This window comes from Pseudophryne corroboree, chromosome 4, assembly GCF_028390025.1.
Source record: "Pseudophryne corroboree isolate aPseCor3 chromosome 4, aPseCor3.hap2, whole genome shotgun sequence".
Classification (NCBI taxonomy): Eukaryota; Metazoa; Chordata; class Amphibia; order Anura; family Myobatrachidae; genus Pseudophryne; species Pseudophryne corroboree.
The window spans coordinates 222,904,246-222,921,374 of NC_086447.1; the positions used below are offsets into that span (position 1 = coordinate 222,904,246).

The window sequence follows — 17,129 nt, forward strand, 5'->3', positions numbered from 1 at the left end:
CTCTATCACTATACTGCTGTACTTATCACTTCAAGCTTTCTTAAACAGCAAATTAACTTAACATCTTGGAACAGTTGCAAGCATGTATCTTTTTATTTACTATGTATCCAAGCTATTGATCTCTATTTTCCATTCACTTCCAACTAAAAGAAGCTGACTTCAGTGTCCTTCATTAGATCTAAGGACAGGAAGCTTAACGTATATGGGGAAAACTTGATAGCCACAATATATATATATATATATATATATATATATATATAGTGTTTAATCTCCAGTTCTTTTTTTATAATCATTTATTGGTGACAAAAGTAATACAGAATGTATCGATGCGAGTACCTGTAATAGCCTATGATTTGAAGGCGTCGGAGTGCTTCCGGCAAGTCTGCCTGATGTTTTAAAGTGGCAATCATTTACTGTACAAGGCAAAATCAACCTGTCTGCTAGTCGCAGTCTATCACTTTTACTCCATGGTACTATATGAATCCCTTAGGGTAAAAACAGTCTATATTCTATGCTTATCATAGTGAAATCTTACCATAGTAAAATGAGCTTATGGAGGGAATTCAATTAAGTGCCAGCCGTTTCACCCGGTTAATCCGCATGACACTGCCGCACTTTACAGCGGCGGGGATACTTTTAGGCGGATCCAGCGTTCACCAAGTGAAGGAGACTGATTGGGCTGCTGTTGCTTTCACTGAAAGGCAGCAGCAACAGCTGATTCGCCCCCTTCACATGTAATTGAAATGGAATTCCTCCCTAAGTATCTTCCTAAAGGATGATTGACAATGAAAACATCCTCATTTTTATGTTAGTGCCATGTCACATTTCTTGCAGATGAAAGTCATTTCATTATACTGCATCATCTAGCAATGATATGTAATGTTACTGTCATTTGAGAAATAGACTATGATCACCCAGCATGGCAGAATTTACACCAAGCAATGCCATACTTCTCCAGTCAGTTTATACTGACCAGTGGCTCATGAGCTAAATGTGGCTCCACAAGGGTATAAGTTCCCGCTTCTTCGAAAAAATGCATTTTAAAAAATGTAAAGGGGTGTATTTATTAATCCCCGGAAAAGCCCTTCATTAGGTGAAAATGTCTGTTCTCACCAAAATTGTGTCTTTTTTGCTATTTATCTAAAGAGGTAGCCCTATTCTGTGATAGCTGGATTTTGTCAGTTTAAGAAAGGCAGCCAGGCCATAAGTGCCGCCACTATCCTCTGATCAGTATCGCCATCATAGGATGGCTATAGTGAGGACTGAGGTCTCTAATGCTGCATTCAGATCGCAAATGCCGGATCCTACCCGGTAAGAGAAACGTGTACTTACCGGGTGGGATCCGGCATTTGCGCTCCGTTGCTGGCTTTCCGACCCGGCAATATACCGGGTCGGTTGCCATAGCAGCGGAGTGCGCAGCAGGGGCGGGGGTGGAGGCGGCGCCGGGAGATGAGCTCATCTCCTGCGCCGCCTCTGCCTATGCTGTGAATGGGAGCCGTGTCGCATCGGAACGGCTCCCATTCACACTGCGCCTGACCCGGTAATCAACCCAGTAATAACCCTTCTTTTTTACCAGGTTGAATTACCGGGTCAGGCGACCCGCTAATTCTGAAAAGGACCTTTCACATTGCACACTGACCCGTTTCGACACGGCAATATGCCGTGTCGATACCGGGTTTTTAGTGCGATGTGAAAGAGGTATAAGTCAGCCATATGTTTTATTATTCCCACAATACTTAACCAAACTAAAATAAAGATACAACCAACCACATGAATTCGAAAATGGAGCTCACAGCCAAATGTATTAGCCAAATTAAAAATAAATTAAATTAAGTATGGTGATGAAAAAGCAGTGCTACCTCAGCCACAGGCCAGATAATAAATATTTCAATAAACAAATGGGAGCAGAGTATCCACCCAATAGGCAAACCGGCTTGGTTAGTACCACCTCCCATTAATTGGCCCAGTCCTGGTCCTTCCCTGAGATTGAGACTTGGTCCTCCCCTAAGATAGTGACCGACTCGCCTCTCTCAACTGGGCATTGCTAGTCAAGCTCAGTTACACTAAATAGAGCCACTGAGGAGCACTACTTTCTGTCACCTGCACCTCTGCTGCTGGAAGAGAAAAGCATGAAAATGCATTCCAACAAATTAAATAATTACTATAATGCAAACCAAACCTGGGCCCTCATTCCGAGTTGTTCGCTCGCTAGCTGCTTTTAGCAGCATTGCACACGCTAGGCCGCCGCCCTCTGGGAGTGTATCTTAGCTTAGCAGAATTGCGAACGAAAGATTAGCAAAACTGCTACTAAATAATTCTTTGCAGTTTCTGAGAAGCTCCAGACCTACTCCTAGACTGCGATCACCTCAGTCCGTTTAGTTCCTGGTTTGACGTCACAAACACGCCCTGCGTTCGGCCAGCCACTCCCCCGTTTCTCCAGACACTCCCGCGTTTTTCCCTGACAAGCCTGCGTTTATTAGCACACTCCCGGAAAACGCTCAGTTACCACCCAGAAACACCCATTTCCTGTCAATCATTCACCGATCAGCAGTGCGACTGAATATCGTCGTTCGAACACCAGCAAATCTACTAAGTTTTGTGTAAAATAACTTAGCGCATGTGCTCTGCATACCATGCGCATGCGCAGTTAGCAACAAATCGCAGCATAGCGAAAATCGGCAACGAGCGAACAACTCGGAATGACCCCCCATGTCCAGTGGGTGGGAGGGATCACAAGCTAGAAAGAAGAAAAAGTCTTCTCAGCCACCCTTAATATTAGGAAAAGTGGCCCGACTTCAAAAAATATCTAAATGACTGCTAAACTGTGATTGACAGCTAACATCTGCCAACCCTTAACATCCGACCCAAACCAGCTATACCCAGTACTGCTTCAATAAAAAACAGGGCACTTATATCCCCACAAGCTTATGCAGGCTCATTTATTACTTAAATAAATCACATCTTTTTTCCAAATTATTATTATTATTATTTTTATTATAGAACCTGTAATGGAAGGGCAAGATTGATATTAAGTGCATGCCACCGAAGGGACACTGACTGACAGGCAAAGTGGTAAGTAGCTTAGCTCAATTTATATAAATAAAAGTTTTGAAAAAATAAAACTGAAACGTTGACTGGATTATGGTGCGAGACACCTGCCTGTAACGTTTTTCCAGCAAGTCCAGTGAGTGCCACCTCCTTTTTCTTCACTGTATGTGTATGTATATATATATATATATATATATATACACAATGCGTCTTGGCCAGCGCTCCACGCTCCACTACTCACATAGCTGCGCCTGGTGCCCCTCCTTGACCACTACCAATAGTCATGTACAGCAAACAAATTCAGTGGCACTTCTAGAATACATATGTAATCCAGGCGGGTGGGATGCTGGCCGTCAGTATCCCGACAGTAGCATCCTGCCAGCCAGAATGCCAGAAGCAAGGTGAGCGCTACGAGTCTCCTTGCAGGTTCACTGTGCTCGCCACGCTGTCGGCACGGTAGCTCGGGTTATACACTATTTTTTGACCCCCATAGTAATTGAGAACTTTCCAAACAGGAAATTATGTCACAACTAATTAGTACATATGAGGGGTATAAATATGAGCCCAGTCCCAGCATCAGATCACCCCTTGATGAACTCCTAAAGGACAAAACGCGTTGGGTTCCCTTACTGACCTCCATTATTACTAAGATTAGTCTGACCTCCTGCACTTTGCCATTCTGATTTTCTTTTTAAATAATATTTATTTTTATTTTTATTGATATATTTTTTATATTCTATATTCTTCTGTGAATTAAATTGTCTATTTATAGTATTATCGGCTCTTGTATTTTGCACTCTCTAAGTGTATATATATATTTTTGAACACCACGGGTCGCCGCACCCATATCCCCCCCCCCTCTCTCTCTCTCTCTCTCTATATATATATATCTATACAGTGGTCGAAGTGGGGCGGTATACGGCGGTATGGTATACCGCCACTTCTTCCACTGACCCGGAAATGAGCCCAGAAAGTGCAGCAGGAGGTGAGGGAAGTGGCCATCATGCTGCATATGGTGCTCCCCGTCCCTGCGCGGTTGCCGGCGGCTATGTAGAGCGCTGTATTAGCTCACAGCCGCTCACCGCTGCCAGCCGCCCGCGCACGCCGCTCACCATCCGCCCGCTGCTCCCGCTCACCAGCCAGCCGCCGGCCCCACTCACCAGACGGCCGCCGGCCCCGCTCACCAGCCGCCCGGCGCCAAATCACTGCTGCCAGCAACAAATAAGGTAATGTTCCCCTGCTGTCACCTCTCTCCCTGCTGTTCCTGTCATCACTGTCACTGTCCCTGTCGTCACCCTCCCTGTCGTCACTCTCCCTGTCATCACAGTCGTCACTCTCCCTGTCGTCACTCTCCCTGTCGTCACTCTCCCTGTTGTTACTGTCGTCACTCTCCCTGTCGTCACTCTCCCTCTGTCGTCACTCTCTCCCTGTCGTCACTCTCTCCCCCGTCTCTCTCCTTCTGTCGTCACTGTCTCTCTCTGTCGTCACTGTCTCTCTATGTCGTCACTGTCTCTCCCTGTCGTCACTCTACCTGTCGTCACTCTCTCTGTCGTCACTCTCTCTGTCGTCACTCTATCGCTGTCGTCACTCTATCGCTGTCGTCACTCTATCGCTGTCGTCACTCTATCCCTGTCGTCACTGTCGTCTCTCTCTCCCTGTCGTCACTGTCGTCTCTCTCTCCCTGTCGTCACTGTCGTCTCTCTCTCCCTGTCATCACTGTCGTCACTCCCTCCCTGTCGTCTCTCTCTCCCTGTTGTCACTCTCTCTCCCTGTCGTCACTCTCTCTCCCTGTCGTCACTCTCTCTCCCTGTCGTCTCTCTCCCTGTCGTCTCTCTCTCCCTGTCGTCACTGTCGTCTCTCTCCCTGTCGTCACTCTCTCCCTGTCGTCACTCTCTGCTTGTCGTCACTCTCTCCCTGTCGTCACTGTCGTCTCTCTCTCCCCGTCTCTCTCTCTCCCCGTCTCTCTCTCTTTGTTGTCACTATCTCTCTCTGTCGTCACTCTCTATCCCTGTCGTCACTCTCCCTGTCGTCACTCTCGTCACTCACTGTCGTCACTCTCACTGTCATCACTCTCTCCCCCCCTGTCGTCACTCTCGTCACTCTCCCTGTTGTCCCTGTCGTCACTCTCTCCCTGTCGTCACTCTCTCCCTGTCGTCACTCTCTCCCCCTGTCTCTCCCCCTGTCGTCACTCTCCCTGTCGTCACTGTCTCTGTCTCCCTGTCGTCACTGTCTCTCTCTCCCTGTCGTCACTGTCTCTCTCTCCCTGTCGTCACTGTCTCTCTCTCCCTGTCGTCACTCTGGCTGTCCCTGCTGTCACAATTTTAGCTCATTCAGTGTGCTACAATGTGAATTTTGGCTCATTCAGTGTGCTACAATGTGAATTTCGGCTCATTCAGTGTGCTACAAGGTGAATTTCGGCTTATTCAGTGTGCTACAAGGTGAATTTCGGCCCATTCAGTGTGCTACAAGGTGAATTTCGGCTCATTCAGTGTGCTACAATGTGAATTTCGGCCCATTCAGTGTGCTACAAGGTGAATTTCGGCTCATTCAGTGTGTTACAAGGTGAATTTCGGCTCATTCAGTGTGCTACAATGTGAATTTCGGCTCATTCAGTGTGCTACAAGGTGGATTTCGGCTCATTCATTGTGCTACAAGGTGAATTTCGGCTCATTCAGTGTGCTACAAGGTGAATTTCGGCTCATTCAGTGTGCTACAAGGTGAATTTCGGCTCATTCAGTGTGCTATAATGTGAAAGGGCACCAGTACTAGATAGTATAAGGGGTTCTACTACATGGGACACGCCCCCTATTGGGTGACCATGCCCCCTTTTTGGGTGGCCACGCCCCCTTTTCTGGAGTGCGCCGAAGGCGCGCGCATAATTACATCCTTGACTTTTGCATACCCCCACTTCAAAATTTCCACTTCGACCACTGTATATATATATATATATATATATATATAAACAGATCACATCGTGACCATCCTCTGGTGAATAAGCCCCTCTTTCCCAGTTGGTAGAGATTATTTTTTGGGGGGAGAGAGGTTATTTGTACTCATTTTTTTTTCAGTGTACATATGTGTGTATATGTAGTGGAGAGTTCCACAGCTACACAAAACATTTTCATTTCACAAATATCCCATCTCTCCAACAGATGGGAGGTTAAAAGTGCAATGATTAAAAGTTTAATATTTGAAATCCTCATTCTCAACAAAAGAACTTCATTTCAATTAACAACACAGCTTTCTTTTCTCTTTCATCCATTACACGTATAACAATCAGTTAAAAAACAAATGTATCCTGAAGTCCATTACCATAACCCATCTGCATTAGTGCCCTGGTTGCGCAGGCTGAAAGAGCAGGCGTCACATTATGCCATTTTAGGAGGTTAACAGCTGGCGTGTATTTTTGCAGATAGATTCCAAAATGTGCTGAGTGCAAAACAAGTTCTTTTAATACGAATGCTGTCAAAGCTGCAGCAGGAGAGGTAAAATAGAATATCCACTGTCAGAGCATTGGTAGGACTTCTGGCCTTCCAGCGACAATGCTGTTGTTGCAGACTGCACAGACAATCTGGCTATTGTAATGAAGTAGATAGGCTAAGCTGGGACTCCAGTATGTTTGTTGAACCTCATCTAGAAATGGTGTCAGGAAGACATGTTATTATTGGATTATGTACATGATATCCCTGAGTTTCAATCTTGTAAATAAAGGAGGGCCAAATCCTGTAAAAACACCTACAACAGCATTAGGTAATTGAACAGTCACTCTATAGTCGGGCACAGTGCTGACAACTGGTAGCGCTGCTGTCAGGTTTATAGGCGCAGGATATAATCTAAATTTGTCCATTTAAGATTATGGGACATATGTTTTAAACTCATTTTGTGGGAAATCCTCCAAAAACAGACGGACATTTTCTGAGTCTCTCCTCATAAATTATCTCTCTAATTAATTATTATTGTTAGAAATTAACAATTTTCTATTTAAATAAACGGCTAAAGAGCGCAGAAGAAAGCTACAAAGAAAATAATGCATTTATTAGATGCTGGAAGTGGGGGGCAGTATTAAGAATGGGTTCAGGGCGTAGGGCCCCCTGGGTTGATTTGGCCAGGCTGCTTCACTAATGTAAGACTTTTTAACACCCTAATTAATATGTCTCACCTACTGTATTTAACATTTTTACTATTGAGCTGCTACTTCTTATTAATGTGACACCTTTTAAGACTAAAACTACTACTTCTCACTAGTGTAATGTCTTGGGGCAGTTGGGTTGTGCTGGTCCAGGGGGTCCCTTGTTTTGGACTTAAATTTTAGGAATGTTAGGCTGTGTTAGGTGCACCCATATTGTTTGCCCAAAAATTATGCTGAGAATCTCAATTTAACTCCATGTTAAATTGCAGAGTTTATTCTAAATGGTCTGACTGCCAGTGTTCTTAGTGTTTAGAGTGTGCACCTGCATTTTCTCTATTTATCAGATGTTCCATGAGGGCACATACATGCCAGTACATATCTAACAATGGTAAAACTTATTTTGTCATTATAATGTTATTATTCTTCTTCTTCATCTTCTTCTTTTATTATTAATTTGATAAAAATGTCTACTGATATCACTTTTGTGTAGGAAATATCCCCAATATTAATTGACATGATTTAGTACATATATCACCAAGTTATTTAATTTGGTACAGTAATCACCTAGGAAAACTTCATTTAATTTAATACATATATATTCCTTAGTACAAAGAGGTATATACTCTATAGTATCTGGTACCACATCATCTAAATTGCTGCAGGTATCCCTTGGTACTTCTTCAGTTTGATACATGTTTCACAAGAAATTGCTCTCTTTCATTTCATATAAACTGCTCACAATGTCAGTGACAAGTAAGCCGCTGGAACCTTTCAACTGTGTACAAATTCACAGTCATAGGCTCAGACATGCCAGTGAAAAAAATTTGAAGCCCCCCACTATTAATTCCCACAAACAGTCACTACAGTACCTGTTACTCGCTGTGTTAAAATATCCTCACTGTGTCCAGCAATTCTAATCAATCGTGCGCATGCACAGTACAAAACACTGCTCGATGCACAAACATTGGCATTGCATCCACCTCTAAATCAGGCATGTAGATGAACAAGATCTGCAGGCACCTGAATGAGGGAAGGAGACATGCCGACCATCACAGTCCTTCAGTAGCCACCTAATTCTCCAGGGAGTCCATCGGGAGACAGAAATGACATATTCTGTAGCTCATGAACACTCAGGAGTAGAAGAAACCCAACAATACAGCAACATGTGCTCTTTAATTTGACCTAAACCAAGTGTCTGCTATACATTTCAATAAGCACTTGAAAACTGCCCAAGCCCTAGTGATGTTTGACCATGGTGGTCCATGTAAGAAACAATGGAACAGATGTATTGAGCCTGAAAACGGCATAAGGAAGTGATAAACCAGTGATAAGTGCAAGGTGATAAACGCACCAGCCAATCAGCTCCTAACTGTTAATTTACATATTGGAGCTGACTGGCTGCTGTGTTTATCACCTTGCACTTATCACTGCTTTATGACTTCCTTATGCCTTCTCCAGGCTTAATACATCTGCCCCAATGTACTGCAGACTGCCCTGAGCCAACCAATTAGGACTGAGCCAATAGACAAAGACTTTATGAATAAGTGCCATTCATTTCTTCCCTGGTTTACAGACCTCTTTCCTTACAAAAACACATATCATACTGTAGCTCATTGCCAGAGGAAAGTCTTAGGGAGCAATGAGTAGTTACAATTGGGATTCAAACCGTATATAATAATAAAATATAACATATGTATACTAATCTGTATTTGATCAAATATCTTATTATTGAAACATGAGTTATAGAAATACTACTTTATGTGGTATTTATATAGCAGTTGATGCAAAGAACACTTATTATCACTTTAACTGAAAACAAAAAAATGCAAACATAAAAACAAGTGAAAAATGTAATCAAACAAAAGTCAAATTTAGATAATCCAAATATTATTTTGATTTTAGTTATCCTAAATCAATTGTTAAATTCTCAAAACTGTAGTCATAATAAAATAAAAAAAGCTAGTGTGGCATTTTTAATCACAATATAATTTTTAAGTACCTTAAAGTAACCGCAAAAGAGATGTACTAAATTCTCCTGTGATATTCCCACAGTCTATATTCAAAATATACTTCTATACATATAATGCCATAGAAACAAGATCATTTAAATTGGCAATGGCCTCCTGTTGCTCTAAATCAGAGATGTAATATTAAGAAATTTTGCTGAGACACCCAACTGTTGTTTTTACTTAGTTCTAGCAAGTGGCTAATAGACATGAACAGGGACAACTAGAAAACCACGTATACAATAGATTATATTTTAAAAATTGAAACTATCAATTTCACATGTAAAAAACAATCGATAAACCTTATACGGGTATATTCAATTAAAGTTGAAACTGCCGTCTTGTCGAAAAGATTGCAGTTTTCGACTTTTTCAGGTCGGAAGGGCTTCCAACCTATTCAGACCCCAGCATTTTTATTCGACAAGTCGGGGAATTCGACTTGTTGAATAGTACGTACTTCTGAGGGAAATGGGGCCAAATTCGACAAGTTTTGGCCCCGTTTCTGCCCATCTCAGTTCGATTTAAAAAAAAGTCAAACTGAGATGAGGGACCTGAGAGGAGAAGATGGGGGAGAGCCGCGGGCAGACGGGGGACAGCAGCGTTACAGCACAGCGCTGCAGGGGGATGTGTCACAGCTGCCGCTCACAGCAGCGTCCACCCGGCTCCAGCAAGTGAGGTCCCGCTTGCTGGAGCCGGGTGGATGTTGCCGTGAGGTCTGGCGGCTGTGCCACATCCTCCTGCAGCGCTGCTGTCCCCCGTCTGCCCCACGGCTGTCCCCCGTCTGCTTGCGGCTCTCCCCCCTCTCCGGTCCCTCATCTCAATTTGACTTTTTTAAAGTCGAATTGAGATGAGAATTGAATAGCCCTTGTCGGATCCATTCCGACAAATGCATGTCGGAATGGATCCGACCTCAATTGAATATACCTGATAGTTTTTATAATAATCTCCGTTTTGGAGATTTATTTACTGAGAGATTCTTCAGGCATAACTTTGTTGACTTATTTTACATGGCAACCTTCCATTACAATGTGTTTTATTTTATTATAGTATATCAAGTAGTACGAGACTAATGAAATATGCCAAATGTAATCCTAAAGATGGTTGCGGAAAAACTCATCCACATTTAAGACGGCCATAGAGTACACCTTAGGATTATCTATATAGCAGCATAAAAGGAACTCATATAGGTGTACTCTAAATATGTTTCTTTAAAACATCAGTAAATTGGAAACTCCTTAAAAGAAACCACTGATCATATAAAGTGCATGTTCAGTTTAAACGGGTGTGGTATAGGATTCAGGTGGTCGGGATGCCAGTGGTCACATGACCGACACCAGCATCCCATTTAAACAACCTCACAGTCTCTCCAATAATATTCTTAGATCTTTAAATGTACTTCTTTTGCCACATTCTATGAACGAATTTACCCCAAAGATATTTGTCTGGAGTCTTTGTCTTAGGGGGTTCCACTTCCAAATTGTGTATTTATAAAACAAAGAGAAAGGAAAATATATAGTGTACAACCATTTAATGGGTGAATAAGATGTGCAATATAAGAAAAAATAAAACGGGATACATATGATATCCCAGCAGACAAGATGCCGGCTGTAACTATACCGACAGCGACATCCCCTCTGCTGGAATCCTGGCTGCGCTCACCACACATCGGGCCTGGTGGCTTGCTCCGCTCACCACAGGTTCTATTCCCACTCAGTTTGTGGTGACCAAGTGGGAATACCGAATGGAAATACTGAGCGAATGTTGGGATTCCGGTTGTCGGTATTTCATTGGCTGTCGGGATTCCGGCGTTGGTCTCCTGAACGCTGGGATCCCATTAGCCAGTATATTGACGGCATACCAATAAAACACATGTGTAAAGTGGACTTCTACTAATAAAACAAAAAGTCTCAATGAAAAAAACTTTTAGACATCAGTGTTTTGTTTCTGTTTAACATGAAGATTATCTGTTCTTCCATCCACATAGTTGGCTGGTGTGAATGAAAATCTGGTATTGTATGGAAGCAAATGACAATCAACAATCAATAATTTGCTCATAAAGACTGGGAAATTGACACATAGGCCCTCATTCCGAGTTGTTCGCTCGCTAGCTGCTTTTAGCAGCATTGCACATGCTAGTCCGCTGCCCTCTGGGAGTGTATCTTAGCTTAGCAGAATTGCGAACGAAAGATTAGCAGAACTGCTACTAAATAATTCTTTGCAGTTTCTGAGTAGCTCCAGACCTACTCCTAGATTGCGATCAGCTCAGTCCGTTTAGTTCCTGGTTTGACGTCACAAACACGCCCTGCTTTCGGCCAACAACTCCCACGTTTCTCCAGACACTCCCGCATTTTTCCCTGAAACGCCTGCGTTTTTTGGCACACTCGCTGAAAACGCTCAGTTACCTCCCAGAAACACCCCTTTCCTGTCAATCATTCACGATCAGCAGAGCGACTGAAAAGCGCCGCAGGATCCACAGCAAATCTGCTAAGTTTTTAGTTAAATACCTAAGCACATGTGCCCTGCGTGCCTTGCGCATGTACAATTAGCAACAAATCGCAGCATAGCGAAAATCGTCAACGAGCGAACAACTCGGAATGAGGGCCAATGTTTAGATCCATTTGATTTAAACATGCAGAATTCACTTAGCTTAACTCTTGATATGACACTGAGGAAATTTCCACAAGCCACAAAAACCATCTGTATAATGTACAAATTAATGCATAGCGTGATCACTCAAAATTACTTCGTTATCTTGAACTTCTTAATTAGGTGAAAATACTGTATAGGTAACCATCAAAATATACTGGCAACCAAGTGTGCAAGAACATACAACAGGCAAAACAATGTCCTACCAGCAAAAGGCACTGGGGCATCCTTGTCCAATGCAACCAGAGGGGGGTCCAGAATGACGGTGTCATTATTTTCGGTGATGACTCCGTGATATGAGGTCTCAATCCATGGCTTGTGCTTATTCACTGAAACAAATGGAAATAGATAAACCTTGTGAATACTTTCCACATCGCATCAATATCACTACTCAGACATCTGTTCATGGATGTTATGGATGGCAGGTAATCATGGATAACACATTAACTGCTAACGGGATATACTTGTCCACGTCCAGCATTTTAGTGCTCTCTTAATATTGATTTAGTACTTTTTGTTTTCCAATCTGTTTTTATTGAAGCAAGATAGAACAAATAATATTAATAACAAAAAAAAAGACGCTTACAATAGATATACAGTAGTTACAGTAAAAATCACATAGGGAAGAACATTAACTAGTTACAGGATACAGTTTGTAATGTATAACAAGATATTTGTAATGGCAGGAGCTGGTTGGTTGGTACTTTATCTCTCTCCAAGGCTTAGTAGATAGACCCCTTATTAATATTTTATGCATCACTGTGCTCCTTCAGCTTACTCTGATCGCCCTTGTTCATTTAAAAGAAATCCAATTAGTTTGATCGTGCTAACATTTCCTCATAAACTAATGTTAATTAAATAACAGAATAACTAAACTGATATAGAATGAGTTAAAAATAGAACATTTTATTAATACACAATGATTTGCAGACCTTTATACAATCATCTCCTATCCTCCTAAATATCAGGGCACACCATATTATTTAGAAAAGTAGTAGCAAGAAACTAAAAGTTCCAGAATACAGAAATGGGTCACTTTTTAGTAATTTCTGCTCAGCAGGTCAGGGACTGTGAGTAGAAATGTCAGTGCTGGCGGCTGTACGCGCCCAAATGGAGCAACACTCCACCAGGCACCATCTAGTGGCCACCAGCGCCCAAAATACTTGAATTCCCCCATAGCAGCTAGGAGCAATGTTAGCCTTTTATTATGTAGGAAGATAATAATAATATAAAAATAATAAGAATAATACTTATTATTATCATCATCAATAAATCATTTAGAATCAATAAATTACATGAACGACCAACAAAATTAAAAAGTGTCTAAAGGAAATGTAACCCTGCGGAGCTAATACCTGTACAGAGAAGGAAACTTTGGAAAGCCTGATTCCTGATACAGCCAATGTAGCTGGAGGTGTGTCTAACCTCCCAAACTGAGGTCATCTATAAAAAATGCTACACCTGGCGCTTCAGGAAGGCACAAAAATTAAAAAGTGAGCAAGAACATATGTAATACTAGTATATATAAAAAAACTGCATCTCTCACTGTCCCTATCTGCCTTCCAGTCCACTCTCCCCAGTCCCTATCTACCCCAACCCCTCTCTCTACCCCCAGTCCCTATATGCCCCTACCCCTTTCTCTCTCACCAGTCCCTATCTGCACCAACCCTCCCGCCCTCTCTCTTTCTCCCCTAGTCCCGATCTGCCCCTACCCCATTCTCTACCCCCTGTCCCTATCTACCGCTATCTCCACTCTCTCTCTACCTACCCTCTCTCTCTATGCAGCAAGTGTGAAACAGTCAGATCAGTATTATTTTGTAACATCTCCCTGCAGTATCACTTTTACCTGTGACATCTTTCAGCACACACAACATTTGGCCCCTCAGGCTCCATCTAGTGGCAGCTGGTGCACATAACAGAGGTGAGAAGCAGCGTTTGCTTTTTATTATATACGAGTACTAACTAACTGGTTTTCAAGGCCACTTGTCATCAGCAACTCAGTCCATAAAATACATGTTATTGCTTTACCAGTGCACACAAACTATTTTATTGCATTTGTTTCCTACCATCTAAAAACACTGCTTGCTTCAGGTTTATTTAGTTTTAAACATCCAGCTAGGGAGATGGATTTAATGAAATACTAAAACTGACTGAAAATTATGGTGGCCATAGCTATATCAGCAATCTGTGTTTTAACCAAAAAAAGGACATTTTCGTGGTGATATCTCCCAATTTCCAATCACCATTTTCTTTCAACTTGGCTGTAAAAGTGGCTACTGTATACTGCATTAGATCCTGGGCCTTAAGCAACTGATAGATTATGGTAGAAGTCTTTTTTCAACCACACAACCTAAAATCTTCTGCACCTTAGGGTAGAAAGCTCACTAGGTTTGACTGTAAGGTTAATCAAATTGTATATCACTGGCAGAGAACTGACGGTCTTTAATAAGAAAGGAATAGTGTTTATTCCTTGTGTTTCTTTCCCAGAGCCAGAGATTGAGCCATATTTACTTGCACATCGATCTCAGAAGTGAAACTCAAGATGTACATGAATGTTTTCATTTTTATTCTGTCCTTTATTCTGCTGAAATCTAGAGAGATTTGAAGAAGCTCTTTTTGAGGAGGACATTATAACTGTTCAGCGAAAAAACCAATAACATAATATAAAGACTAAACTAGCATGCCTACAGACTGAAATAACAGGAATAATACTAAATTATTACATAGTGGCATTTATTTCAGCTGGCAAATGCCAAACACTTCACGTATACGTTAGATTCCAGGAAAAAGAAGTGTCATCATATTACAAAGGCAAAACAATCTCTTCATGATAAGTGGTGTATATAGTCCAATTTTGGCAGCAAAATATGATCTTAGCAAGCTGGGCACCTTTAGCAAAGAGTCTCTGTGTGTAGTTAAATGTACAGTTGTGAAACGTTTGAAGATTTTGTGTAGTAATTATCTAGATTACCTGTCCCCTGGTTTGGTACAAATGCACCATAGAGCTACTGTAGGTTTACTGGAATAATGTCTCATCAGTCTTTTTGCTGCATATTGAAGTGATTTGGAATTTGTTTTTGGGACAACTTATCAAGGGCTCTTACTGGAACCTGTGTCCCGACAATGAGTAAAAGGTAAAGTGATGGCTAACGCTAGTACTATACTTTCATGTTTGGTCCCAGAATTTCTGATTCCTCCCCTGTGAGTCCTCCTAATGCACCTAGCAACTGTTTTTGCTTTATACATGTGTGGGCTATTTCTGGATCATTGCAAGTACAATATCTAAAGGGTTAAACTCTACAAGTCTGTTGGGTTGATGTACAGTATCAAGTAGTGGAAAAAGTGAAGAAGTGGACAATAGAGAAATTGCCCATAACAGCCAATCAGCTCCTCCCCCTCCCACACAATCACACTCTATCACAGTCTTAGTCTAATACTCTCTCCTGTGCATCTCTGGCACAAGTGGCAGGGTCAGGGTTCAGACCAACTGTCCTTACATTCAATCGTGATGACAATTTTTTTATCAGCAGTTGATTTTATTAGATATAACAAAATGTATGTATGTATGGGCCCACACAGAGACTCTACGTGTATATTTTTTGATACGCATATTGAGCCATGAGTAATAGAGAAAACCACACTTCTCCTTTTCCTTAGCTGCTCTTTTACCCTTTTCTACAATTCATTTGCAAATTTGTGTTTACTCTCTAGAGATGCATTGCCTTGTTCCAAATATAACATATCTGATGCAAATCTAGTAGCACATTTGCTATAGTTATATTACAATGTTTTATTTATAAAGCCCCAACATGTTCTCAATGCTGTGTGATTGGGAGATAAACATACATTGATTATGAAACAAGAACATAGCGTGAGACAAATCAGGTAAAAGCCTTGCTTTTCTCTAAGTTACTGTTTCATTATTTAGGTTTAGTTTAGAGTGCATTGTAATCATTGCAGTGTAAAATACATGTAATTCTGATATTCTACACTGTCACTGAAATTTGTCTGTTCCCGCTACTTGCTCCCCATATTGTATTCTGATGACCACAGCAATCACGTTATGTATGAACTGCATTGCACTCACACCACCTAGTAAGTAAGGACCAGCAGATCTTCCCTAGCTACCAATTGCTCCGTACCCTGCATTTTGGTTAGATCAGTTTTTCTAATTATTACATTTTTATTTCAACTGATATATTACAACTACTGTGGATAAATTGGTTGTTCCCTATGAAAAACCACTACTGTATCTCTCATGTCAGACCAGATAGTAGAAGTGACCCATTGGCACTACTACTGTCCTGTCTAGTAAAAGTCATCTGTCTCTTTTTATCCATAAGCATAGTCAAACACAATACACACAAGATTAACAAACTGCTTAAATTATCTTATTTTACTACAAAGTGTAACATGACTCATACCTGGCACCTAGTGGCAGAATTATCACCACTGCAGTCAGAGTAATGGCTGTGGTGTCTGGCAGTGGCAGCTTCAGAGGTGGGGCTGCAGCACAGTCCAAAAGTTCAAATAGGGGAGCCACACCAACTGCCACCAACTGTCATCCCAAACTGACTCACTGGCAGTTGGTGTGGCTCCCCTATTTGAACGTTTGGACTGCGCTGCAGCCCCACCTCTGGAGCCGTCACCGGTGCCTGGAGATAAGTAGAGCCTGGTGATGGCAATCCAGCTGTCTCTGAGCTGCTCTTACAATTAAGCACAGATGCCGGTACATGTGCAGTGTAGCCTATTTGGGCTTCCAGTTCACTGTTCATGTGTGCAGTCCCTATGTATTGACAGAAGCGCAAGACAGGGTCCTCTGGGATAGATTGGCAACACCAGGTTCTCCTCCACAAAAATGTACTTTCATGGCACCCCTGGTAATTCCCATCCAGCCAAAAAAAATTATGTAAGACAAAATAAAGCATTGAAAGGTTAATGTATCTTTTGCATTCTATTTTTGAAGGTTGAATGGATTGAAATCCTGTATTCACCAATTTAAACAACAGGTAGTTCAATATATCGTAGAGTGACTTCCTGAGTTTAGTCATCAAGCAATGTACAGGAAACATGGCAGAACGTGTACATAAGTTTCCCCTAAGCAACTGCATCCTCAGATAAATTTAGTGATGACCATTATCCGGGCTCTCCCCCTCCTATTATTCTATTCTGAGTTGTGCACTGAGATGCCTCTGCAGCTGACTACAGTAGTGACCTTTTCCTGAGAAGCTCCTCACAATCAATAGAATGTCACATCTCCCTCTGCATTATCTGCAATACATCACTATTGGGTAACTTCA

At 41.9% G+C, this 17,129-nt stretch overlaps 1 protein-coding gene across 1 annotated transcript in view; it reads right to left on the reverse strand.

Moving 5' to 3' along the window:
- Window positions 1–17,129, reverse strand: part of CLSTN2 (calsyntenin 2) — a 1,340,366-nt gene that overhangs the window by 801,376 nt on the left and 521,861 nt on the right. Inside the window, exon 2 of the mRNA XM_063915936.1 lies at window positions 12,036–12,158. Within this exon, the coding sequence (XP_063772006.1) occupies window positions 12,036–12,158 (123 nt within the window). The remainder of the gene's footprint in view (window positions 1–12,035; window positions 12,159–17,129) is intronic.